The following is a 27,174-nucleotide window of genomic DNA, read 5'->3' on the forward strand; positions in this document are numbered from 1 at the left end:
GTCCATGCACCGAACCCTGGTCCATGCACCGAACCCTGGTCCAGGCACCGAACCCTGGTCCAGACACCAAACGCTTTTCCAGACACCAAATCTGGTCCAGGCACCGAGCCCTGGTCCGTTCACTAAACCCTGGTCCAGGCACCAAACCCTGGTCCACACACCAAACCCTGGTCCACACACCGAACCCTGGTCCAGGCACCAAACCCTTTTCCAGACACCAAACCCTGGTCCACACACCAAACCCTGGTCCAGGCACCAAACCCTGGTCCAGTCACCGAACCCTGGTCCAGGCACCGAACTCTGGTCCATACACCAAACCCTGGTCCACACACCAAACCCTGGTCCACACACCAAACCCTGGTCCACACACCAAACCCTGGTCCACACACCAAACCCCGAAACAGGCACCAAACCCTGATACAGACACCAAACTTTGGTCCATACACCAAATCTGGTCCAGGCACCGAGCCCTGGTCCATTCACTAAACCCTTGTCCAGGCACCAAACCCTGGTCCACACACCAAGCCCTGGTCCAGGCACTGAACCCTGGTCCAGGCACCAAACCCTGGTCCAGGCACCGAGCTCTGGTCCAGGCACCGAACCCTGGTCCATACACCAAACCCTGGTCCAGGCACCACACCCTGGTCCATACACCGAAGCTGGGCCATACACCAAACCCTGGTCCATACAGCAAACCCTGGTCCAGACACCAAGCCCTGGTCCATTCACTAAACCCTGGTTCGGACACCGAACCTGGTCCAGACACCAAACCCTGGTCCAGACACCAAACCCTGGTCCAGGCACCGAACCCTGGTCCATACACCAAACCCTGGTCCATACAGCAGACCCTGGTCCAGACACGAAACCCCGAAACAGGCACCAAACCCTGATACAGACACCAAAGCCTGGTCCATACACCAAATCTGGTACAGGCACCGAGCCCTGGTCCATTCACTAAACCCTGGTCCAGGCACCGAACCCTGGTTCGGACACCGAACCTGGTCCAGACACCAAACCCTGGTCCAGACACCGAACCCTGGTCCATACACCAAACCCTGGTCCACACACCAAGCCCTGGTCCAGACACCAAACCCTGGTCCAGGCACCAAACCCTGGTCCAGACACCAAACCTTGGTCCATACACCAAACCCTGGTCCATACAGCAAACCCTGGTCCAGACGCCAAACCCCGAAACAGGCACCAAACCCTGATACAGACACCAAACCTTGGTCCATACACCAAATCTGGTCGAGGCACCGAGCCCTGGTCCATTCACTAAACCCTGGTCCAGGCACCGAACCCTGGTTCGGACACCGAACCTGGTCCACACACCGAACCCTGGTCCAGGCACCAAACCCTTTTCCAGACACCAAACCCTGGTCCACACACCAAACCCTGGTCCATGCACCGAACCCTGGTCCAGGCACCAAACCCTGGTCCAGACACCAAACCTTGGTCCAGGCACCGAACCCTGGTCCATACACCAAACCCTGGTCCATACAGCAGACCCTGGTCCAGACACGAAACCCCGAAACAGGCACCAAACCCTGATACAGACACCAAAGCCTGGTCCATACACCAAATCTGGTACAGGCACCGAGCCCTGGTCCATTCACTAAACCCTGGTCCAGGCACCGAACCCTGGTTCGGACACCGAACCTGGTCCAGACACCAAACCCTGGTCCAGACACCGAACCCTGGTCCATACACCAAACCCTGGTCCACACACCAAGCCCTGGTCCAGACACCAAACCCTGGTCCAGGCACCAAACCCTGGTCCAGACACCAAACCTTGGTCCATACACCAAACCCTGGTCCATACAGCAAACCCTGGTCCAGACGCCAAACCCCGAAACAGGCACCAAACCCTGATACAGACACCAAACCTTGGTCCATACACCAAATCTGGTCGAGGCACCGAGCCCTCGTCCATTCACTAAACCCTGGTCCAGGCACCGAACCCTGGTCCACACACCGAACCCTGGTCCAGGCACCAAACCCTTTTCCAGACACCAAACCCTGGTCCACACACCAAACCCTGGTCCAGGCACCAAACCCTGGTCCAGTCACCGAACCCTGGTCCAGGCACCAAACCCTTTTCCAGACACCAAACCCTGGTCCACACACCAAACCCTGGTCCATACACCAAATCTGGTACAGGCACCGAGCCCTGGTCCATTCACTAAACCCTGGTCCAGGCACCGAACCCTGGTTCGGACACCGAACTTGGTCCAGACACCGAACCCTGGTCCATGCACCGAACCCTGGTCCAGGCACCGAACCCTGGTCCAGACACCAAACCCTGGTCCAGACACCAAACACTGGTCCAGGCACCAAATCCTGGTCCATACACCAAACCCTGGTCCAGGCACCAAGCCCTGGTCCATTCAGTAAACCCTGGTCCAGGCACCGAACCCTGGTTCGGACACCGAACCTGGTCCAGACACCGAACCCTGGTCCAGGCACCAAACCCTGGTCCATGCACCCAACCCTGGTCCAGGCACCGAACTCTGGTCCATACACCAAACCCTGGTCCATACAGCAAACCCTGGTCCAGACGCCAAACCCCGAAACAGGCACCAAACCCTGATACAGACACCAAACCCTGGTCCATACACCAAACCCTGGTCCATGCACCGAACCCTGGTCCATGCACCGAACCCTGGTCCAGGCACCGAACCCTGGTCCAGACACCAAACGCTTTTCCAGACACCAAATCTGGTCCAGGCACCGAGCCCTGGTCCGTTCACTAAACCCTGGTCCAGGCACCAAACCCTGGTCCACACACCAAACCCTGGTCCACACACCGAACCCTGGTCCAGGCACCAAACCCTTTTCCAGACACCAAACCCTGGTCCACACACCAAACCCTGGTCCAGGCACCAAACCCTGGTCCAGTCACCGAACCCTGGTCCAGGCACCGAACTCTGGTCCATACACCAAACCCTGGTCCACACACCAAACCCTGGTCCACACACCAAACCCTGGTCCACACACCAAACCCTGGTCCACACACCAAACCCTGGTCCACACACCAAACCTTGGTCCACACACCAAACCCTGGTCAAGACACCAAACCTTGGTCCATACACCAAATCCGGTCCAGGCACCGAGCCGTGGTCCATACAGCAAACCCTGGTCCAGACACGAAACCCCGACACAGGCACCAAACCCTGATACAGACACCAAACCCTGGTCCACACACCAAACCCTGGTCCACACACCAAACCCTGGTCCACACACCAAACCCTGGTCCACACACCAAACCCTGGTCAAGACACCAAACCCTGGTCCACACACCAAACCCTGGTCCACACACCAAACCATGGTCAAGACACCAAACCCTGGTCCAGGCACACAGCCCTGGTCCATTCACTAAACCCTGGTCCAGGCACCGAACCCTGGTCCCGACACCGAACCCTGGTCCAGGCACCGAACCCTGGTCCAGGCACCGAACCCTGGTCCAGGCACCAAACCCTGGTCCATGCACCCAACCCTGGTCCAGGCAGCGAACCCTGGTCCATACACCAAACCCTGGTCCTTACAGCAAACCCTGGTCCAGACACCAAACCCCGAAACAGGCACCAAACCCTGATACAGACACCAAACTTTGGTCCATACACCAAATCTGGTCCAGGCACCGAGCCCTGGTCCATTCACTAAACCCTGGTCCAGGCACCGAACCCTGGTTCGGACACCGAACCTGGTCCATTCACTAAACCCTGGTCCAGGCACCGAACCCTGGTTCGGACACCGAACCCTGGTCCATGCACCGAACCCTGGTCCATGCACCGAACCCTGGTCCATGCACCGAACCCCGGTCCAGGCACCGAACCCTGGTCCAGACACCAAACCCTGGTCCACACACCAAACCCTGGTCCACACACCAATCCCTGGTCCATACACCAAACCCTGGTCCATACACCAAACCCTGGTCCAGGCACCAAGCCCTGGTCCATTCACTAAACCTTGTTCCAGGCACCGAGCCCTGGTTCGGACACCGAACCTGGTCCAGGCACCAAACCCTGGTCCATGCACCTAACCCTGGTCCAGGCACCGAACCTTGGTCCATACACCAAACCCGGTCCTGACACCAAACCTTGGTGGTGTCCAATCCAATCACGCTGGTGTGGACAGCTGTAAAATAGGACCAGTGGATGCCGTTGGGACATGTTTAGGTTTGTATTCTTTCAAGGTTCATCAGATCAGAACTTTTGTTTCTGCAGGTTTTGTGGCTGTCTGACGCCAGACAGCGGATATCCAGCATCCATCCTGGTCTCCTCGACGTCCTGGAAACAGGTCCGTGTTGTAAGAAAACCGAATCTGTTGCACGATATCATGAAATGTGTTCATTCTGGTGACAGATTTGATTGATGATACGCAGGAAGATGAAGGACAGAGAAGTACAAAACAAAATAATGTGTTAACATGAAACAACATAAACAAGTTCCAGCCATCCATTTTCTGTTGACGACGTCTGGTTCAGCTCCTTCTTCACCAAGCTCTGACACCTGTCGTACAGGGACCGGACAGCTCATACAAGGGGGTCCGGTACCCCATACTCCCGGAGTACCCCCCACAGGAGCCCCCGGGGGACACGGTCGAACGCCTTCTCCAGGTCCACAAAACACATGTAGACTGGTTGGGCAAACTCCCATGCCCCCTCCAGGACCCCAGAGAGGGTATAGATCTGGTCCACTGTTCCGCGACCAGGACGAAAACCACACTGCTCCTCCTCAATCCGGGATTCGACTATCCGGCGGACCCTCCTCTCCAGGAACCCTGATGGTGGACCAGAATCTCCTCGAAGCCGTCCGGAAGTCTTTCTCCATGGCCTCGCCGAACTCCTCCCATGCCCGAGTTTTTGCCTCTGCAACAGTCGAAGCCGCATGTCGCTTAGCCCGTCGGTACCCATCAGTTGCCTCCAGAGTCCCACAGGCCAAGAAGGCTCGATAGGACTCCTTCTTCAGCTTGACGGCATCCTTCACTGCTGGTGTCCACCCTAGAGCCAGCTTCTGCAGCCGGGGATCGGACCGCCAGGGTCCCCGCCCCTTGCACCCGGTCCCTACGGCTCCTCCCGCAGATGGTGAGCCCAGGGGAGGTGGGGCCCATGTAATGCTTTCGGGCTGAGCCTGACCGGGCCCCACAGGCCACCAGATGCTCGCTCTCGTACTCCACCCACAGACCTGACTCCAAAGAGGTGGGGTCCCCGTAACCCTCGTCCGGGCACGGGAACATTTCCACCCATCTTCATCATCGTGTGGTCTTTGAGCCGTACTTCGTCTGTACGGCTCAAAGACCACACAATGATACACCTGTTTGCCATGGAGGACCCTACCAGGGTTATGAAGCCCCCGACAACATAGCTGCTAAGGTGGCGGCTCAGGGAGGAGTGGTGCGACATTATGAAATGTGTTTATTCTGGTGACACATTTGATGATACGCAGAACGCTGAAGGTCAGATAAGGACAATAAACATAAAAATGTGTTTCGATGAAATGACATCAACAAGTTGTGAACTTTAATTCCTCTTTATAAATCAATGTGTTACTGACTTCATGACAAGAATGGATCCAGGAAATATCCACATCTCTTCCTCACCGTCTAACACCTGGATGGTGATGAACGTGATGTTTTTGCAGCAACTGGGATGAAGGACCTTTGATCATGGTGCCCAATAAAACGTGGGTTATCTGTGTCATAATGGTCCTCAGATTCAGACGAGGACACCAGCGAACTGTCCACAGATGAAGACCATCAGCTCTCAGCTCTGGAGGAACTCACCAACATTCACCTAAAGTTTGAAGTCAGAGAGGTCTGTTTGTTCTTTTTTAATTCCAGGTCAGGTGGGGGGGGGGCGACTTACTTTAGAGTCATTGAGACATCATGATGTGTTCAGGTGCTGCTGGAGTTAACCCGACAGGAAGACCTGGAGAAGACCGTCCTGGTCTTCAGCATCTGCCAGCTGGGAGCTGAAGGAAAGATGCGAAGCTACGATCTGAGCGTCACCTCTTACCTGAGAGGGATCCGACTGGACTACTGCGATGGACCAGGTACAGGTTCACGCAGGGACTGGTTCTCCTCCAGACCTTTTCTCAGATCGCTCCTCAGGATGCTCACCTCCATGCGCTACATCCACCCTACAAGGCTAAACCCGTCCCCCAGGAGGAGGAGCTCCTCGCCCCGACAGGAGGAGGAGCTCTTCTCTCTGATAGACAAGAGGAGAGTACTCCTGTGTCTGGTTGCCAGGTTCCGCCGGACCGTTTCTGGTTGCCAGGTTCCGGCTGACCGTGTCTAGTTGCCAGGTTCCGCCGGACCGTTTCTGGTTGCCAGGTTCCGGCTGACCGTGTCTGGTTGCCAGGTTTTGGCGGACTGTGTCTGGTTGCCAGGTTCCGGCTGACTGTGCCTGGTTGCCAGGTTCCGGCTGACCGTGTCTAGTTGCCAGGTTCCGCCAGACCGTTTCTGGTTGCCAGGTCCTTGTTGACGGACCGTTTCTGGTTGCCAGGTTCCGGCGGACCGTGTCTGGTTGCCAGGTTCCAGCGGACCGTGTCTGGTTGCCAGGTTCCGGCGGACCGTGTCTGGTTGCCAGGTTCCGGAGGACCGTGCCTGGTTGCCAGGTTCCGGTGGACCGTTTCTGGTTGCCAGGTTCTGCCTGACTGTGTCTGGTTGCCAGGTTCTGCCTGACCGTGTCTGGTTGCCAGGTTCTGCCTGACCGTGTCTGGTTGCCAGGTTGCGGCGGACCGTGTCTGGTTGCCAGGTTCCAGCGGACCGTGTCTGGTTGCCAGGTTCCGGCGGACCGTGTCTGGTTGCCAGGTTCCGGCGGACCATTTCTGGTTGCCAGGTTCTGCCTGACTGTGTCTGGTTGCCAGGTTCTGCCTGACTGTGTCTGGTTGCCAGGTTCTGCCTGACTGTGTCTGGTTGCCAGGTTCTGCCTGACCGTGCCTGGTTGCCAGGTTGCGGCGGACCGTGCCTGGTTGCCAGGTTGCGGCGGACCGTGCCTGGTTGCCAGGTTCCGGCGGACCGTTTCTGGTTGCCAGGTTCTGCCTGACTGTTTCTGGTTGCCAGGTTTTGGCGGACCGTTTCTGGTTGCCAGGTTTTGGCGGACCGAGTCTGGTTGCCAGGTTCCTTCGGACCGTGTCTGGTTGCCAGGTTCTGCCGGACCGTTTCTGGTTGCCAGGTCCTTGTTGACGGACCGTTTCTGGTTTCCAGGTTCCGGTTGCCAGGTTCTGGCTGAATGTTTCTGGTTGCCAGGTTCTGACTGACTGTCTCTGGTTGCCAGGTTCCGCCGGACCGTTTCTGGTTGCCAGGTCCTTGTTGACGGACCGTTTCTGGTTGCCAGGTCCTTGTTGACGGACCGTTTCTGGTTGCCAGGTCCTTGTTGACGGACCGTTTCTGGTTGCCAGGTCCTTGTTGACGGACCGTTTCTGGTTGCCAGGTTCTGGCTGACTGTGTCTGGTTGCCAGGTTCCGGCGGACCGTGTCTGGTTGCCAGGTTGCGGCAGACCGTGTCTGGTTGCCAGGTTCCGGCTGACCGTTTCTGGTTGCCAGGTTCCAGCGGACTGTGTCTGGTTGCCAGGTTCTGGCTGACGGACCGTTTCTGGTTGCCAGGTTCTGGCTGACTGTGTCTAGTTTCCAGGTTCCGGTTGCCAGGTTCTGGCTGACTGTGTCTGGTTGCCAGGTTGCGGCGGACCGTGTCTGGTTGCCAGGTTCTGCCTGAATGTTTCTGGTTGCCAGGTTCTGCCTGAATGTTTCTGGTTGCCAGGTTCCGCCGGACCGTTTCTGGTTGCCAGGTCCTTGTTGACGGACCGTTTCTGGTTGCCAGGTTGCGGCGGACCGTGTCTGGTTGCCAGGTTCCGCCGGACCGTGTCTGGTTGCCAGGTTCCGGAGGACCGTGCCTGGTTGCCAGGTTCCGGAGACCGTGCCTGGTTGCCAGGTTCTGCCTGAATGTTTCTGGTTGCCAGGTTCCGCCGGACCGTTTCTGGTTGCCAGGTTCTGGCTGACGGACCGTTTCTGGTTGCCAGGTTCTTGCTGACTGTGTCTGGTTTCCAGGTTCCGGTTGCAAGGTTCTGGCTGACTGTGTGTGGTTGCCAGATTCTGTCGGACCGTTTCTGGTTGCCAGGTTGTGCCGGACCGTGTCTGGTTGCCAGATTCTGTTGGACCGTTTCTGGTTGCCAGGTTGTGCCGGACCGTGTCTGGTTGCCAGGTTCCGGCTGACTGTTTCTGGTTGCCAGGTTCCAGCTAACTGTGTCTGTTTCCAGGCGGTGCGACCTTTCCTCTGATCAGCTCGTCGGAGCAGCAGGACGCTGACCTGCTGAAGGTGGAGTTCATTAAGGTGAGTCCAGATCATAAGTTGGACCACAAACCTGAAGCCCAGGTCTAGACAAGCCAACATACTGGTTTCCAGTGAACCCAGTTCGCTGCCAGATTCTTTAGCTTCCTACTGGGAACGAAATGGATTCTGGTTTGTCTGGACTTAACTCCACGTTTGTAGAACTGAGACTAAACACAGTTCTGGTTCTGATGCCGGGTTTCTGTGGTCCTGCAGGCCGACCCGTCTGGTCAGAACTTCCAGACCCAGTTCAGCAACACGGAGCAGCTGCTCAAGGTAGGTTGGGGGGGGGTGTTTCCAGGTGTTCTCAGGTGTTCTCAGGTGTTTCCAGGTGTTCTCAGGTGTTTCCAGGTGTTTCCAGGTGTTCTCAGGAGTTTCCAGGTGTTCTCAGGTGTTTCCAGGTGTTTCCAGGTGTTCTCAGGTGTTTTCAGGAGTTTCCAGGTGTTCTCAGGTGTTTCCAGGAGTTTCCAGGTGTTCTCAGGTGTTTCCAGGAGTTTCCAGGTGTTCTCAGGTGTTTCCAGGTGTTCTCAGGTGTTTCCAGGTGTTTCCAGGTGTTCTCAGGAGTTTCCAGGTGTTCTCAGGTGTTTCCAGGTGTTCTCAGGTGTTTCCAGGTGTTTCCAGGTGTTCTCAGGTGTTTCCAGGTGTTCTCAGGAGTTTCCAGGTGTTCTCAGGAGTTTCCAGGTGTTCTCAGGTGTTTCCAGGTGTTCTCAGGAATTTCCAGGTGTTCTCAGGTGTTTCCAGGTGTTTCCAGGTGTTCTCAGGTGTTATCAGGTGTTTCCAGGTGTTCTCAGGTGTTTCCAGGTGTTCTCAGGAGTTTCCAGGTGTTCTCAGGAGTTTCCAGGTGTTCTCAGGAGTTTCCAGGTGTTCTCAGGAGTTTCCAGGTGTTTCCAGGTGTTTCCAGGTGTTTCCAGGTGTTCTCAGGTGTTTCCAGGTGTTCTCAGGAGTTTCCAGGTGTTCTCAGGAGTTTCCAGGTGTTCTCAGGAGTTTCCAGGTGTTCTCAGGAGTTTCCAGGTGTTTCCAGGTGTTTCCAGGTGTTCTCAGGTGTTCTCAGGAGTTTCCAGGTGTTCTCAGGTGTTTCCAGGTGTTTCCAGGTGTTTCCAGGTGTTTCCAGGTGTTTCCGGGTGTTTCCAGGTGTTCTCAGGAGTTTCCAGGTGTTCTCAGGTGTTATCAAGTGTTTCCAGGTGTTCTCAGGAGTTTCCAGGTGTTCTCAGGTGTTCTCAGGTGTTTCCAGGAGTTTCCAGGTGTTCTCAGGTGTTCTCAGGTGTTTCCAGGAGTTTCCAGGTGTTCTCAGGTGTTTCCAGGTGTTCTCAGGTGTCTCCAGGTGTTTCCGGGTGTTCTCAGGTGTTCTCAGGTGTTCTCAGGTGTTTCCAGGTGTTCTCAGGAGTTTCCAGGTGTTCTCAGGTGTTTCCAGGTGTCTCCAGGTGTTTCCAGATGTTCTCAGGTGTTTCCAGGTGTTCTCAGGTGTTTCCAGGTGTTCTCAGGTGTTTCCAGGTGTTCTCAGGTGTTTCCAGGTGTTCTCAGGAGTTTCCAGGTGTTCTCAGGTGTTTCCAGGTGTTCTCAGGTGTTTCCAGGTGTTCTCAGGTGTTTCCAGGTGTTTCCAGGTGTTCTCAGGTGTTTCCAGGAGTTTCCAGGTGTTCTCAGGTGTTTCCAGGAGTTTCCAGGTGTTCTCAGGTGTTTCCAGGAGTTTCCAGGTGTTCTCAGGTGTTTCCAGGTGTTCTCAGGTGTTTCCAGGTGTTCTCAGGTGTTCTCAGGTATTCTCAGGTGTTCTCAGGTGTTCTCAGGTGTTTCCAGGTGTTTCCAGGTGTTCTCAGGTGTTTCCAGGTGTTCTCAGGTGTTTCCAGGTGTTCTCAGGTGTTTCCAGGTGTTCTCAGGTGTTTCCAGGAGTTTCCAGGTGTTCTCAGGTGTTTCCAGGTGTTCTCAGGTGTTTCCAGGTGTTCTCAGGTGTTTCCAGGAGTTTCCAGGTGTTCTCAGGTGTTTCCAGGTGTTCTCAGGTGTTTCCAGGTGTTCTCAGGTGTTTCCAGGTGTTTCCAGGTGTTCTCAGGTGTTCTCAGGTGTTTCCAGGAGTTTCCAGGTGTTCTCAGGTGTTCTCAGGTGTTTCCAGGTGTTCTCAGGTGTTCTCAGGTGTTTCCAGGTGTTCTCAGGTGTTTCCAGGTGTTCTCAGGTGTTTCCAGGTGTTTCCAGGTGTTCTCAGGTGTTTCCAGGAGTTTCCAGGTGTTCTCAGGTGTTTCCAGGTGTTCTCAGGTGTTTCCAGGAGTTTCCAGGTGTTCTCAGGTGTTTCCAGGTGTTCTCAGGTGTTTCCAGGTGTTCTCAGGTGTTTCCAGGAGTTTCCAGGTGTTCTCAGGTGTTCTCAGGTGTTTCCAGGTGTTCTCAGGTGTTCTCAGGTGTTTCCAGGTGTTCTCAGGTTTTTCCAGGTGTTCTCAGGTGTTCTCAGGAGTTTCCAGGTGTTTCCAGGAGTTTACCTGTCCATGTTCCAGGTGGACTTTTCGTCTCTGGACTTCCTCCTTCACACCAACGCTCTGCTGTCGACCATCACCTTCCTGAACAACGCCATGCCGCCTCGGCTCGCCGCCAGAAACCAGGAGGCCAGGACTTGTGTGGAGAAAAGGGGGCGGGGCCGAACAGGTGAGTCCTCTGCTTTCAGGTGTGTGTGTGTGAGGTCACGTCGCTGACATCAGGTGTGTGTGTGTGTGTGAGGTCACGTCGCTGACATCAGGTGTGTGTGTGTGTGTGAGGTCACGTCGCTGACATCAGGTGTGTGTGTGTGTGTGAGGTCACGTCGCTGACATCAGGTGTGTGTGTGTGTGTGAGGTCACGTCGCTGACATCAGGTGTGTGTGTGTGTGCAGTGTGGAAAGACATGAAGGACAGCGGCGTGTTCAGCTTCCGGCTGCTCGCCGTGTTGGGCTGCTTCCGTGTGACGGTGTGTGACGACTGCCGCAGCCTCGCCGACATCAGGGTTCAAGGTATAGATGTCTGAGCAGCCAATCAAGGCCAGCGGCTGCGGTCACATGACCCACAAGTTGATGATGTCATGTTTCTGCAGGAATCGATGCGTCCGTGTCGATGCGGGCCGAGCAGACCGACGTCTTCGCTCGACTCAGGAACCTTGTGGTGATGGACGCCATGGCAACCGTCCACAGAGAGGTATGAGCCACAACCGCCGGTCCACAACCCAGAACCAGACCGGAAACCAGACCCGGTCCGGGTCCACAACCCAGACCCGAACCTGGTCTGGATCCAGAACCAGACCAAAATACCTAGACCTGGTCTGATGATGACCTGAAGAACCTTCAACTCTTCAACTAACCTCCTCCTCCTCTCCTCCTCCTCTCCCTTCCTCCTCCTCTCCTCCTCCTTTCCCTTCCTCCTCCTCTCCCTTCCTCCTTTCCCTTCCTCCTCCTCTCCCTTCCTCCTTTCCCTTCCTCCTCCTCTCCTCCTCCAGACCGTCTCCATCATGAGTGAGGAGGTGTTCAGTTTCAGCCTCTCCTTGTTTCCGGGGGCGACGGAGGGTCGAGGATACGACGACGTGTCGAAGGTTGACGGGAAGCTGAAGCTGCAACTCGGCTGCATCAAGATCCTCTATTTACACAAGTTTCTGATGTCACTGCTGGTTAGCGCACACACACACACACACACACACACACACACACACACACACACACACACACACACACACACACACACACACACTCACACACACACACACACACACACACACACACTCACACACACACACACACACACACACTCACACAGACACACACACACTCACACACACACACACACACACACACAGACACTCACATGTAGGTGTCCAGGAAGTAAACAGGAAGTGTGTGGGCGGTCCACACGGTATGATCTTCTGATTGGCTGAAGTGTTTTTGTTCCATTGGATATTTTCTTTATGTTTTGTCTCTCATGTTTTTGTTTATTTGTTTTCAGGATTCTTTTAGCTTTCAGTGTCCGTCAGCTGATGAGGTATAACATCCAGCATGTCCACCTGCACACCTCATTCCACCCTAAATCCCACCTGGTTTAAGGCATCCCACACCTCATTCCACCTTAAATCCCACCTGGTTTAAGGCGCCAAAGGTTAACCTGCCCTCCACTCGGTTAATCTGAACTGTTCATGACTGAAACAGACAGGAACAAATTCTGGACATTCACAAACATCAGAGCAGCAGCAGCTCCCAGAGCCTGTTACAAGTTTTGCCAGGTGGAGATGAAGCTCCGCCCCCCAGAGCCTGTTACAAGTTTTGCCAGGTGGAGATGAAGCTCCGCCCCCCAGAGCCTGTTACAAGTTTTGCCAGGTGGAGATGAAGCTCCGCCCCCCAGAGCCTGTTACAAGTTTTGCCAGGTGGAGATGAAGCTCCGCCCCCCAGAGCCTGTTACAAGTTTTGCCAGGTGGAGATGAAGCTCCGCCCCCCAGAGCCTGTTACAAGTTTTGCCAGGTGGAGATGAAGCTCCGCCCCCCAGAGCCTGTTACAAGTTTTGCCAGGTGGAGATGAAGCTCCGCCCCCCAGAGCCTGTTACAAGTTTTGCCAGGTGGAGATGAAGCTCCGCCCCCCAGAGCCTGTTACAAGTTTTGCCAGGTGGAGATGAAGCTCCGCCCTCCAGAGCCTGTTCCAGGAGCAGACCATTACAGATGTAGCTATGCCCCTCAGGACTTGAGGTGATGAAAGGTGGATATGTAACTCCGCCCAACATGGCCTTTTATAGGAGGAGACAGGTGGAGACTTTCATGGGTGATGACGTAGTTCTGTCTTTTACCATATTTGTTGTTGTCACCCAGACACTGAGGTGGTGTAGAATATCGAAGGCCGGAGTTTTCATGGCGAATAGACGGATCATCGCAGAAACAGTGAATCCGTGATGAACCCAGACTCCACCTGCCTGAAACGGTCAGGTGAACATAACAAACGCTCTGATGATTGTTGGATGATCCCACAAATGACCGAAATCTGATCCCATTTCCTCCATATTACTCGTTCACTCTGCTGCCATCATAAACCTAGCAACGTACAGCCACGACCCCTCAGTCACATGACCCCTGCCTGTGTGACATCACTTCTTGCTCTGACATGTTTGACTTCCATTCTTGTTTGATGAATGTAAAGCGTCACCAGGAGCCTCATTTCCTCTGGTTTCCACGAGGCTCCTGCTGTAGTTGCAGTGTTTGTGAATCAGGAATGATACCGTTAGCACCATGCAGGCAGTGAATGCCTCACATTGGCCTTTTGACCTGCTTCTTCACTGCATCGCTTTAAATTGTAGAAACATGTCACCATACTGCGTCTCACCGCCTGCTGGCTGTTTTGTTTCTTCTTTTTCAGACGTTCGTTGACAACTTCCAGATGGCTAAAGAAGCTCTGAGCGCTGCAACGGCTCAGGCAGCCGAGAAGGCAGCGTCCAGCGTCAGAAACTTCGCCCAGAAGACTTTCCGTCTGTCCATGGACATCAGGCTGAAGGCTCCCCTCATCATCATCCCTCAGTCCTCCACCTCCCACAATGCACTGGTGGTGGATCTCGGTCTGATCACAGTGGGAAACAGCTTTTCTCTGATGTCAGCCGAAGGCTTCCCACTGCCAGCAGTGGTGGAGAAGATGGATGTCAAGCTAACACAGCTGAAGCTGTCCAGGTACCGAGACAAAAGCTCACTGTGGAGGCTGACGATGAGCTGAGACGTTAACACTGGCACAAACTATCAGGAAGCTAGCAGGCAGCAAACAGGAACCTAGCAGGAAACTAACAAGAAGCTAGCAGAAAACTAACAAGAAGCTAGCAGGAAACTAATAAGAAGCTAGCAGGAAACTAACAAGAAGTTAGCAGGAAACTAACAAGAAGCCAGCAGGAAACTAACAAGAAGCTAGCCGGATACTAACAAGAAGCTAGCAGGAAACTAACAAGAAGCTAGCAGGTAAATAATAGTGAGGTAGCGAGAAGTTCACAGTTAGCTAGCAAGACATGAACAGGAAGTCAACAGTTAGCTAGCAAGACATGACCAGGAAGTCAACAGTTAGCTAGCAAGACATGACCAGGAAGTCAACAGTTAGCTAGCAAGACATGACCAGGAAATCAACAGTTAGCTAGCAAGACATGAACAGCAAGTCAACAGTTAGCTAGCAAGACATGAACAGGAAGTCAACAGTTAGCTAGCTACTGTTTACAGGAAGTTAACAGTTAGCTAGCTAGAAGCTAACAGGAAGTTAACATTTAGTTGGCTAGAAGCTAACAGGAAGTTAATATTAACTAGCTAGAAGCTAACAGGAAGTTAACATTAACTAGCTAGAAGCTAACAGGAAGTTAACACTTAGTTAGCTAGAAGCTAACAGGAAGTTATCAGTTAGCTAGCAGGAAAGTAACAGGAAGTTAACATTAACTAGCTAGAAGCTAACAGGAAGTTAACAGTTAAATAGTTGGACATTAACAGGAAGTCAACAATAAGGCAGCCGGATGTTAAAAGGATGCTAACAGGGAGTTAACAGGAAGTTGTCAGGGACAGATTTGGCTCACACAGAACCGAAAAAGGCAGAACTGGGCCAGTCAGACCCAGTTCGGATAATATTACTGTGTTTCAGGATCATGCTTTTGGAGTCCTCTGAGCCAGATGTCCAGATCCTTCAGCCAATTAACTTAGAGCTGCTGGTCACCAGAAACCTCTCTGCTTCCTGGTTTTCCAAGATCCCAGTGGTTCAGGTCCAGGGAGTCCTCCGGTCCCTCACCGTACGTCTGTCCAGTGATGATGTTCCGGGAGAGGTTCTTGAACCAGATGACTGACTGTTTTCTCTGACTTGTAGATGAGCCTGGGTGAGGAAGACCTTGCCGTGATGATGAAGATTGTGCTGGAGAACATTGGAGAGGAACCCAGAATGGCCATCAGAAAGCAGGTGACCAGAGGTAAGTCCTGCTGGTTCACATGATCTCTCTCAGCCAATTGGAGACCAACAGATGTAAGGTGTTTCTACAGAGAAGGCGGAGCTTGAGGCAGAGTCGGTTCGCCCGGGGTCTGAAGGTGTTGCCGCCGTCCTCACGGGAGACCTCGATGACAACATTGTAAATGTTCTGCTGGATTTTGAAGTGGAAGAGGTACTGAAGGCTTGATGGAAGCCCACTGAGGATCTGGCTCTGCTCGCCGACATGGCGACTTCTGATTCCTGTTTCTTCTCCAGGTGCTTCTGACTCTGAAGAAGTCCAGAGAGAAGACGGAGTCGCCGTTCCTGCTCTTCCAGGTGGCTCACCTCGGCGTCAACACAAAGGTCAGGAAGTACGACATGTTCGCCATTGCCTACATCAACAAGGTGTCCCTGAGGTGTTCAGAGTTCAAAGGTCAGTCCTTAGAGAACATGGCTGCAGATGTCTTTACTTCCTGTGTGGACATGTCTTTTATTTGGTCTTTTTTCAGACTCAAATGGACAGCCGTTGTGTCTCCTGCAGTCTTCTGGACATTCTGGAGACGAGCTGCTGAAAGTCCAGTACTGCAGGGTGAGGACATGTAATCAGATTACTTCTTGTTCAGGTGACTCACCTGTGCAATAACTCCATGTCCTGTTTGTGTTGTGGCAGGCGGACCAGACTGCACCCGACTTCTCCACCAGGTTTCAGAACACGGAGCAGACCATCAATGTACGTCCCTGAAATCTGTCCTCCATTCCAGCATCAAATTAAACATTTTCACCGGAAATGTGCAGGAAGGGAGAAAAGGTTCCTCCTCCATGACAAGCCAGAACTTTTTGCTTTGCAAGTCCAGAACCAGAACTTGATCAGTTCTGGTTCTGGACTTGATTGGTTCTGTCTCCAGGTAACCTTCACCTCGCTGGATGTCATGCTCCACACAGAGGCTCTTCTGTCAGCCATCAGCTTCCTGCCCACAGCGCTGTCCTCTCATAGCGTGTCATCTCCAGAGTCCAACATCCAACCCAAGACAGAAGACAAGACTGTTTCGGCCAAATTTGGTCAGTTCCAGAGCCAGTCAGCCCCACATAAATGTCATCTTAGTCTAAACTCACCTTCTGATGGTTCCTCCAAAGCTGCGCCGGTTTCACCTGCGGACTGTGATGTCATTGACCTGAAGGTGATGATGACACTTGGAGTCTTCAACGTTCTGGTGTGTGACCAGACCGCCAATATGGCCGAAATCAAAGTTCAAGGTCTGTAATCAAAGCAAACTTCTTTAGTGCAGGGGTCCAACAGAATCAGGTCTGTTCTGATCCTTCTGATCTGTTCAGGTATCTCCAGCTCCCTGCTGAGGAAAGGACCCCAGACCCACATATCAGCCCGCCTTCAAGACGTGGTGGTCCTGAATGTTGATCCCAGCAGTGTTCACCAGAAGGTCAGGTTCTAAAGAACCAAACTGCGAGGTCCACCATGGTGACTGATGGTTTAAGACACATTCTGCAGGACCCCTTTCTCCTTTGTCTTGGAATCCCTCAAATCAAACCCGACCATTCCAGATTTTCCAAATCCTACCTCACTTCATCCCTTCTTCTTCGACCTACAGGCCATTTCAATTGTGGGAGACGAGGTCTTCAGCTTTACCATGAATCTGACTCCCAACGCCACAGAGGGCGGCGGTTATGAGGACATGTCCAGAACCGATGGCAGAGTAAAGCTGAATGTGGGCTGCATCAAAGTGATTTACCTGCACAAATTTGCCATGTCTCTTATGGTGAGTCATTCAGATGGAACATTCCTGTCAGCTCCTGTCCAGCTCATGTCCACTTCAGTTCCATTCCCATCCACCTTCATGACCACTTCCAGTCCCGTTCCAATCCACCTTCATGTCCACTTCCAGTCCTGTTTCCATTCAGTTTCATGTCCACTTCCAGTCCCGTTTCCATCCAGTTTCATGTCCACTTCCAGTCCCGTTTCCATCCACCTTCATGTCCACTTCCAGTCCCGTTTCCATCCAGTTTCATGTCCACTTCCAGTCCCGTTTCCATCCACCTTCATGTCCACTTCCAGTCCCGTTTCCATCCAGTTTCATGTCCACTTCCAGTCCCGTTTCCATCCACCTTCATGTCCACTTCCAGTCCCGTTTCCATCCAGTTTCATGTCCACTTCCAGTCCCGTTTCCATCCACCTTCATGTCCACTTCCAGTCCCGTTTCCATCCAGTTTCATGTCCACTTCCAGTCCCATTCCAATCCAGTTTCATGTCCACTTCCAGTCCCGTTTCCATCCAGTTTCATGTCCACTTCCAGTCCCATTCCAATCCAGTTTCATGTCCACTTCCAGTCCCGTTTCCATCCAGTTTCATGTCCACTTCCAGTCCCATTCCAATCCAGTTTCATGTCCACTTCCAGTCCCATTCCAATCCAGTTTCATGTCCACTTCCAGTCCCATTTCTATCCAGTTTCATGTCCACTTCCAGTCCCATTCCAATCCAGTTTCATGTCCACTTCCAGTCCCATTTCCATCCAGTTTCATGTCCACTTCCAGTCCCATTCCAATCCAGTTTCATGTCCACTTCCAGTCCCATTTCCATCCAGTTTCATGTCCACTTCCAGTCCCATTTCTATCCAGTTTCATGTCCACTTCCAGTCCCATTCCAATCCAGTTTCATGTCCACTTCCAGTCCCATTCCAATCCAGTTTCATGTCCACTTCCAGTCCCATTTCCATCCACCTTCATGTCCACTTCCAGTCCCGTTTCCATCCACCTTCATGTCCACTTCCAGTCCCGTTTCCATCCACCTTCATGTCCACTTCCAGTCCCGTTTCCATCCACCTTCATGTCCACTTCCAGTCCCGTTTCCATCCACCTTCATGTCCACTTCCAGTCCCGTTTCCATCCAGTTTCATGTCCACTTCCAGTCCCATTCCAATCAAGTTTCATGTCCACTTCCAGTCCCATTTCCATCCACCTTCATGTCCACTTCCAGTCCCGTTTCCATCCACCTTCATGTCCACTTCCAGTCCCATTTCCATCCAGTTTTATGTCCACTTCCAGTCCCGTTTCCATCCAGTTTCATGTCCACTTCCAGTCCCATTTCCATCCACCTTCATGTCCACTTCCAGTCCCATTCCAATCCAGTTTTATGTCCACTTCCAGTCCCGTTTTCATCAACCTTCATGTCCACTTCCAGTCCCATTCCAATCCAGTTTCATGTCCACTTCCAGTCCCATTCCAATCCAGTTTCATGTCCACTTCCAGTCCCGTTTCCATCCAGTTTCATGTCCACTTCCAGTCCCATTCCAATCCAGTTTCATGTCCACTTCCAGTCCCGTTTCCATCCAGTTTCATGTCCACTTCCAGTCCCATTCCAATCCAGTTTCATGTCCACTTCCAGTCCCATTTCCATCCAGTTTCATGTCCACTTCCAGTCCCATTCCAATCCAGTTTCATGTCCACTTCCAGTCCCATTTCCATCCACCTTCATGTCCACTTCCAGTCCCGTTTCCATCCACCTTCATGACCACTTCCAGTCCCGTTTCCATCCACCTTCATGTCCACTTCCAGTCCCATTTCCATCCACCTTCATGTCCACTTCCAGTCCCATTCCAATCCAGTTTCATGTCCACTTCCAGTCCCGTTTCCATCCAGTTTCATGTCCACTTCCAGTCCCATTCCAATCCAGTTTCATGTCCACTTCCAGTCCCGTTTCCATCCAGTTTCATGTCCACTTCCAGTCCCATTCCAATCCAGTTTCATGTCCACTTCCAGTCCCATTCCAATCCAGTTTCATGTCCACTTCCAGTCCCATTTCTATCCAGTTTCATGTCCACTTCCAGTCCCATTCCAATCCAGTTTCATGTCCACTTCCAGTCCCGTTTCCATCCAGTTTCATGTCCACTTCCAGTCCCGTTTCCATCCACCTTCATGTCCACTTCCAGTCCCGTTTCCATCCACCTTCATGTCCACTTCCAGTCCCGTTTCCATCCACCTTCATGTCCACTTCCAGTCCCGTTTCCATTCAGTTTCATGTCCACTTCCAGTCCCGTTTCCATCCACCTTCATGTCCACTTCCAGTCCCGTTTCCATCCAGTTTCATGTCCACTTCCAGTCCCATTCCAATCAAGTTTCATGTCCACTTCCAGTCCCATTTCCATCCACCTTCATGTCCACTTCCAGTCCCGTTTCCATCCACCTTCATGTCCACTTCCAGTCCCATTTCCATCCAGTTTTATGTCCACTTCCAGTCCCGTTTCCATCCAGTTTCATGTCCACTTCCAGTCCCATTTCCATCCACCTTCATGTCCACTTCCAGTCCCATTCCAATCCAGTTTTATGTCCACTTCCAGTCCCGTTTTCATCAACCTTCATGTCCACTTCCAGTCCCATTCCAATCCAGTTTCATGTCCACTTCCAGTCCCATTCCAATCCAGTTTCATGTCCACTTCCAGTCCCGTTTCCATCCAGTTTCATGTCCACTTCCAGTCCCATTCCAATCCAGTTTCATGTCCACTTCCAGTCCCGTTTCCATCCAGTTTCATGTCCACTTCCAGTCCCATTCCAATCCAGTTTCATGTCCACTTCCAGTCCCATTTCCATCCAGTTTTATGTCCACTTCCAGTCCCATTTCCATCCACCTTCATGTCCACTTCCAGTCCCGTTTCCATCCACCTTCATGACCACTTCCAGTCCCGTTTCCATCCACCTTCATGTCCACTTCCAGTCCCATTTCCATCCACCTTCATGTCCACTTCCAGTCCCATTCCAATCCAGTTTCATGTCCACTTCCAGTCCCATTCCAAACCAGTTTTATGTCCACTTCCAGTCCCATTTCCATCCACCTTCATGTCCACTTCCAGTCCCGTTTCCATCCACCTTCATGACCACTTCCAGTCCCGTTTCCATCCAGCTTCGTGACCACTTCCAGTCCCATTTCCATCCACCTTCATGTCCACTTCCAGTCCCATTCCAATCCAGTTTCATGTCCACTTCCAGTCCCATTTCCATCCAGTTTTATGTCCACTTCCAGTCCCATTTCCATCCACCTTCATGTCCACTTCCAGTCCCGTTTCCATCCACCTTCATGTCCACTTCCAGTCCCATTCCAATCCAGTTTCATGTCCACTTCCAGTCCCGTTTCCATCCACCTTCATGTCCACTTCGAGTCCCATTTCCATCCACCTTCATGTCCACTTCCAATCCCGTTTCCATCCAGTTTCATGTCCACTTCCAGTCCCATTTCCATCCAGTTTTATGTCCACTTCCAGTCCCATTTCCATCCACCTTCATGACCACTTCCGGTCCCATTCCAATCCAGTTTCATGTCCACTTCCAGTCCCATTTCCATCCACCTTCATGTCCACTTCCAGTCCCATTCCAATCCAGTTTTATGTCCACTTCCAGTCCCGTTTTCATCAACCTTCATGTCCACTTCCAGTCCCATTCCAATCCAGTTTCATGTCCACTTCCAGTCCCATTCCAATCCAGTTTCATGTCCACTTCCAGTCCCGTTTCCATCCAGTTTCATGTCCACTTCCAGTCCCATTCCAATCCAGTTTCATGTCCACTTCCAGTCCCATTCCAATCCAGTTTCATGTCCACTTCCAGTCCCATTCCAATCCAGTTTCATGTCCACTTCCAGTCCCATTTCTATCCAGTTTCATGTCCACTTCCAGTCCCATTCCAATCCAGTTTCATGTCCACTTTCAGTCCCGTTTCCATCCAGTTTCATGTCCACTTCCAGTCCCGTTTCCATCCACCTTCATGTCCACTTCCAGTCCCGTTTCCATTCAGTTTCATGTCCACTTCCAGTCCCGTTTCCATCCACCTTCATGTCCACTTCCAGTCACGTTTCCATCCAGTTTCATGTCCACTTCCAGTCCCATTCCAATCAAGTTTCATGTCCACTTCCAGTCCCATTTCCATCCACCTTCATGTCCACTTCCAGTCCCGTTTCCATCCACCTTCATGTCCACTTCCAGTCCCATTTCCATCCAGTTTTATGTCCACTTCCAGTCCCGTTTCCATCCAGTTTCATGTCCACTTCCAGTCCCATTTCCATCCAGTTTCATGTCCACTTCCAGTCCCATTTCCATCCACCTTCATGTCCACTTCCAGTCCCATTTCCATCCACCTTCATGTCCACTTCCAGTCCCGTTTCCATTCAGTTTCATGTCCACTTCCAGTCCCGTTTCCATCCAGTTTCATGTCCACTTCCAGTCCCGTTTCCATCCACCTTCATGTCCACTTCCAGTCCCGTTTCCATCCACCTTCATGTCCACTTCCAGTCCCGTTTCCATTCAGTTTCATGTCCACTTCCAGTCCCGTTTCCATCCACCTTCATGTCCACTTCCAGTCCCATTTCCATCCAGTTTCATGTCCACTTCCAGTCCCATTCCAATCAAGTTTCATGTCCACTTCCAGTCCCATTTCCATCCACCTTCATGTCCACTTCCAGTCCCGTTTCCATCCAGTTTCATGTCCACTTCCAGTCCCATTTCCATCCAGTTTCATGTCCACTTCCAGTCCCATTTCCATCCACCTTCATGTCCACTTCCAGTCCCATTTCCATCCACCTTCATGTCCACTTCCAGTCCCATTCCAATCCAGTTTCATGTCCACTTCCAGTCCCATTCCAATCCAGTTTCATGTCCACTTCCAGTCCCATTCCAATCCAGTTTCATGTCCACTTCCAGTCCCATTTCCATCCACTTTCATGACCACTTCCAGTCCCATTCCAATCCAGTTTCATGTCCACTTCCAGTCCCATTTCCATCCACCTTCATGTCCACTTCCAGTCCCATTTCCATCCACCTTCATGTCCACTTCCAGTCCCATTCCAATCCAGTTTCATGTCCACTTCCAGTCCCGTTTCCATCCAGTTTTATGTCCACTTCCAGTCCCGTTTCCATCCACCTTCATGTCCACTTCCAGTCCCGTTTCCATCCACCTTCATGTCCACTTCCAGTCCCATTCCAATCCAGTTTCATGTCCACTTCCAGTCCCGTTTCCATCCAGTTTTATGTCCATTTCCAGTCCCATTTCCATCCACCTTCATGTCCACTTCCAATCCCGTTTCCATCCAGTTTCATGTCCACTTCCAGTCCCATTTCCATCCAGTTTTATGTCCACTTCCAGTCCCATTTCCATCCACTTTCATGACCACTTCCAGTCCCATTCCAATCCAGTTTCATGTCCACTTCCAGTCCCGTTTCCATCCACCTTCATGACCACTTCCAGTCCCATTCCAATCCAGTTTCATGTCCACTTCCAGTCCCGTTTCCATCCACCTTCATGACCACTTCCGGTCCCATTTCCATCCACCTTCATGACCACTTCCAGTCCCGTTTCCATCCACCTTCATGACCACTTCCGGTCCCGTTTCCATCCACCTTCATGACCACTTCCAGTCCCGTTTCCATCCACCTTCATGACCACTTCCAGTCCCATTCCAATCCAGTTTCATGTCCACTTCCAGTCCCATTTCCATCCACCTTCATGTCCACTTCCAGTCCCGTTCCAATCCAGTTTCATGTCCACTTCCAGTCCCATTTCCATCCACCTTCATGACCACTTCCGGTCCCATTCCAATCCAGTTTCATGTCCACTTCCAGTCCCATTTCCATCCACCTTCATGTCCACTTCCAGTCCCATTCCAATCCAGTTTCATGTCCACTTCCAGTCCCATTCCAATCCAGTTTCATGTCCACTTCCAGTCCCGTTTCCATCCACCTTCATGTCCACTTCCAGTCGCATTCCAATCCAGTTTCATGTCCACTTCCAGTCCCATTCCAATCCAGTTTCATGTCCATTTCCAGTCCCGTTCCAATCCAGTTTCATGTCCACTTCCAGTCCCATTCCAATCCAGTTTCATGTCCACTTCCAGTCCCGTTCCAATCCAGTTTCATGTCCACTTCCAGTCCCATTTCCATCCACCTTCATGTCCACTTCCAGTCCCGTTCCAATCCAGTTTCATGTCCACTTCCAGTCCCGTTCCAATCCAGTTTCATGTCCACTTCCAGTCCCGTGTCCATCCACCTTCATGACCACTTCCGGTCCCATTCCAATCCAGTTTCATGTCCACTTCCAGTCCCATTTCCATCCACCTTCATGTCCACTTCCAGTCCCATTCCAATCCAGTTTTATGTCCACTTCCAGTCCCGTTTTCATCCACCTTCATGTCCACTTCCAGTCCCATTCCAATCCAGTTTCATGTCCACTTCCAGTCCCATTCCAATCCAGTTTCATGTCCACTTCCAGTCCCGTTTCCATCCACCTTCATGACCACTTCCAGTCCCATTTCCATCCACCTTCATGTCCACTTCCAGTCCCATTCCAATCCAGTTTCATGTCCACTTCCAGTCCCATTTCCATCCAGTTTTATGTCCACTTCCAGTCCCATTTCCATCCACCTTCATGTCCACTTCCATTCCTGTTTCCATCCACCTTCATGACCACTTCCAGTCCCGTTTCCATCCACCTTCATGACCACTTCCAGTCCCATTTCCATCCACCTTCATGTCCACTTCCAGTCCCATTCCAATCCAGTTTCATGTCCACTTCCAGTCCCGTTTTCATCCACCTTCATGACCACTTCCAGTCCCATTTCCATCCACCTTCATGTCCACTTCCAGTCCCATTTCTATCCAGTTTCATGTCCACTTCCAGTCCCATTCCAATCCAGTTTCATGTCCACTTCCACTCCCGTTTCCATCCAGTTTCATGTCCACTTCCAGTCCCATTCCAATCCAGTTTCATGTCCACTTCCAGTCCCATTCCAATCCAGTTTCATGTCCACTTCCAGTCCCGTTTCCATCCAGTTTTATGTCCACTTCCAGTCCCATTTCCATCCACCTTCATGTCCACTTCCAATCCCGTTTCCATCCAGTTTCATGTCCACTTCCAGTCCCATTTCCATCCAGTTTTATGTCCACTTCCAGTCCCATTTCCATCCAGTTTCATGACCACTTCCAGTCCCATTCCAATCCAGTTTCATGTCCACTTCCAGTCCCGTTTCCATCCACCTTCATGACCACTTCCAGTCCCATTCCAATCCAGTTTCATGTCCACTTCCAGTCCCATTTCCATCCAGTTTCATGTCCACTTCCAGTCCCATTTCCATCCACCTTCATGTCCACTTCCAGTCCCATTTCCATCCACCTTCATGTCCACTTCCAGTCCCATTCCAATCCAGTTTCATGTCCACTTCCAGTCCCATTCCAATCCAGTTTCATGTCCACTTCCAGTCCCATTCCAATCCAGTTTCATGTCCACTTCCAGTCCCATTTCCATCCACTTTCATGACCACTTCCAGTCCCATTCCAATCCAGTTTCATGTCCACTTCCAGTCCCATTTCCATCCACCTTCATGACCACTTCCAGTCCCATTTCCATCCACCTTCATGTCCACTTCCAATCCCGTTTCCATCCAGTTTCATGTCCACTTCCAGTCCCATTTCCATCCAGTTTTATGTCCACTTCCAGTCCCATTTCCATCCAGTTTCATGACCACTTCCAGTCCCATTCCAATCCAGTTTCATGTCCACTTCCAGTCCCGTTTCCATCCACCTTCATGACCACTTCCAGTCCCATTCCAATCCAGTTTCATGTCCACTTCCAGTCCCATTTCCATCCAGTTTCATGTCCACTTCCAGTCCCATTTCCATCCACCTTCATGTCCACTTCCAGTCCCATTTCCATCCACCTTCATGTCCACTTCCAGTCCCATTCCAATCCAGTTTCATGTCCACTTCCAGTCCCATTCCAATCCAGTTTCATGTCCACTTCCAGTCCCATTCCAATCCAGTTTCATGTCCACTTCCAGTCCCATTTCCATCCACTTTCATGACCACTTCCAGTCCCATTCCAATCCAGTTTCATGTCCACTTCCAGTCCCATTTCCATCCACCTTCATGACCACTTCCAGTCCCATTTCCATCCACCTTCATGTCCACTTCCAGTCCCATTTCTATCCAGTTTCATGTCCACTTCCAGTCCCATTCCAATCCAGTTTCATGTCCACTTCCACTCCCGTTTCCATCCAGTTTCATGTCCACTTCCAGTCCCATTCTAATCCAGTTTCATGTCCACTTCCAGTCCCATTCCAATCCAGTTTCATGTCCACTTCCAGTCCCGTTTCCATCCAGTTTTATGTCCACTTCCAGTCCCATTTCCATCCACCTTCATGTCCACTTCCAATCCCGTTTCCATCCAGTTTCATGTCCACTTCCAGTCCCATTTCCATCCAGTTTTATGTCCACTTCCAGTCCCATTTCCATCCACTTTCATGACCACTTCCAGTCCCATTCCAATCCAGTTTCATGTCCACTTCCAGTCCCGTTTCCATCCACCTTCATGACCACTTCCAGTCCCATTCCAATCCAGTTTCATGTCCACTTCCAGTCCCGTTTCCATCCACCTTCATGACCACTTCCGGTCCCGTTTCCATCCACCTTCATGACCACTTCCAGTCCCGTTTCCATCCACCTTCATGACCACTTCCAGTCCCATTCCAATCCAGTTTCATGTCCACTTCCAGTCCCATTCCAATCCAGTTTCATGTCCACTTCCAGTCCCGTTTCCATCCACCTTCATGACCACTTCCGGTCCCATTCCAATCCAGTTTCATGTCCACTTCCAGTCCCATTTCCATCCATCTTCATGTCCACTTCCAGTCCCATTTCCATCCACCTTCATGTCCACTTCCAGTCCCGTTTCCATCCAGTTTCATGTCCACTTCCGGTCCCGTTCCAATCCAGTTTCATGTCCACTTCCAGTCCCGTTCCAATCCAGTTTCATGTCCACTTCCAGTCCCATTTCCATCCACCTTCATGTCCACTTCCAGTCCCATTTCCATCCACCTTCATGTCCACTTCCAGTCCCATTTCCATCCACCTTCATGTCCACTTCCAGTCCCATTCCAATCCAGTTTCATGTCCACTTCCAGTCCCATTCCAATCCAGTTTCATGTCCACTTCCAGTCCCATTCCAATCCAGTTTCATGTCCACTTCCAGTCCCATTTCCATCCACTTTCATGACCACTTCCAGTCCCATTCCACTCCAGTTTCATGTCCACTTCCAGTCCCATTTCCATCCACCTTCATGTCCACTTCCAGTCCCATTTCCATCCACCTTCATGTCCACTTCCAGTCCCATTCCAATCCAGTTTCATGTCCACTTCCAGTCCCGTTTCCATCCAGTTTTATGTCCACTTCCAGTCCCGTTTCCATCCACCTTCATGTCCACTTCCAGTCCCATTCCAATCCAGTTTCATGTCCACTTCCAGTCCCGTTTCCATCCAGTTTTATGTCCACTTCCAGTCCCATTTCCATCCACCTTCATGTCCACTTCCAATCCCGTTTCCATCCAGTTTCATGTCCACTTCCAGACCCATTTCCATCCAGTTTTATGTCCACTTCCAGTCCCATTTCCATCCACTTTCATGACCACTTCCAGTCCCATTCCAATCCAGTTTCATGTCCACTTCCAGTCCCGTTTCCATCCACCTTCATGACCACTTCCAGTCCCATTCCAATCCAGTTTCATGTCCACTTCCAGTCCCGTTTCCATCCACCTTCATGTCCACTTCCAGTCCCATTCCAATCCAGTTTCATGTCCACTTCCAGTCCCGTTTCCATCCACTTTCATGACCACTTCCAGTCCCATTCCAATCCAGTTTCATGTCCACTTCCAGTCCCGTTTCCATCCACCTTCATGACCACTTCCGGTCCCATTCCAATCTAGTTTCATGTCCACTTCCAGTCCCATTTCCATCCATCTTCATGTCCACTTCCAGTCCCATTTCCATCCACCTTCATGTCCACTTCCAGTCCCGTTTCCATCCAGTTTCATGTCCACTTCCAGTCCCATTCCAATCCAGTTTCATGTCCACTTCCAGTCCCGTTCCAATCCAGTTTCATGTCCACTTCCAGTCCCATTTCCATCCACCTTCATGACC

General features: G+C 51.8%; 1 protein-coding gene across 1 annotated transcript in view; it reads left to right on the forward strand.

Annotated features, from left to right (window-relative positions):
• vps13c (vacuolar protein sorting 13 homolog C) overlaps positions 1–27,174 on the forward strand; it is a 359,723-nt gene that overhangs the window by 67,733 nt on the left and 264,816 nt on the right. The window contains exons 26-46 of the mRNA XM_079245724.1: positions 4,227–4,299; positions 5,715–5,815; positions 5,900–6,053; positions 8,258–8,331; positions 8,545–8,604; positions 10,803–10,950; positions 11,174–11,290; positions 11,371–11,471; positions 11,770–11,937; positions 12,270–12,305; positions 13,661–13,965; positions 14,906–15,050; positions 15,125–15,224; positions 15,295–15,413; positions 15,497–15,653; positions 15,730–15,809; positions 15,891–15,950; positions 16,126–16,279; positions 16,355–16,474; positions 16,553–16,656; positions 16,825–16,992. Coding sequence (XP_079101850.1) covers positions 4,227–4,299; positions 5,715–5,815; positions 5,900–6,053; positions 8,258–8,331; positions 8,545–8,604; positions 10,803–10,950; positions 11,174–11,290; positions 11,371–11,471; positions 11,770–11,937; positions 12,270–12,305; positions 13,661–13,965; positions 14,906–15,050; positions 15,125–15,224; positions 15,295–15,413; positions 15,497–15,653; positions 15,730–15,809; positions 15,891–15,950; positions 16,126–16,279; positions 16,355–16,474; positions 16,553–16,656; positions 16,825–16,992 — 2,544 coding nt within the window. The remainder of the gene's footprint in view (positions 1–4,226; positions 4,300–5,714; positions 5,816–5,899; positions 6,054–8,257; positions 8,332–8,544; positions 8,605–10,802; positions 10,951–11,173; positions 11,291–11,370; positions 11,472–11,769; positions 11,938–12,269; positions 12,306–13,660; positions 13,966–14,905; positions 15,051–15,124; positions 15,225–15,294; positions 15,414–15,496; positions 15,654–15,729; positions 15,810–15,890; positions 15,951–16,125; positions 16,280–16,354; positions 16,475–16,552; positions 16,657–16,824; positions 16,993–27,174) is intronic.

The sequence above is a fragment of the Telmatherina bonti genome (genome assembly GCF_933228915.1).
Source record: "Telmatherina bonti genome assembly, chromosome: 1".
In the NCBI taxonomy this organism is placed as follows: domain Eukaryota; kingdom Metazoa; phylum Chordata; class Actinopteri; order Atheriniformes; family Telmatherinidae; genus Telmatherina; species Telmatherina bonti.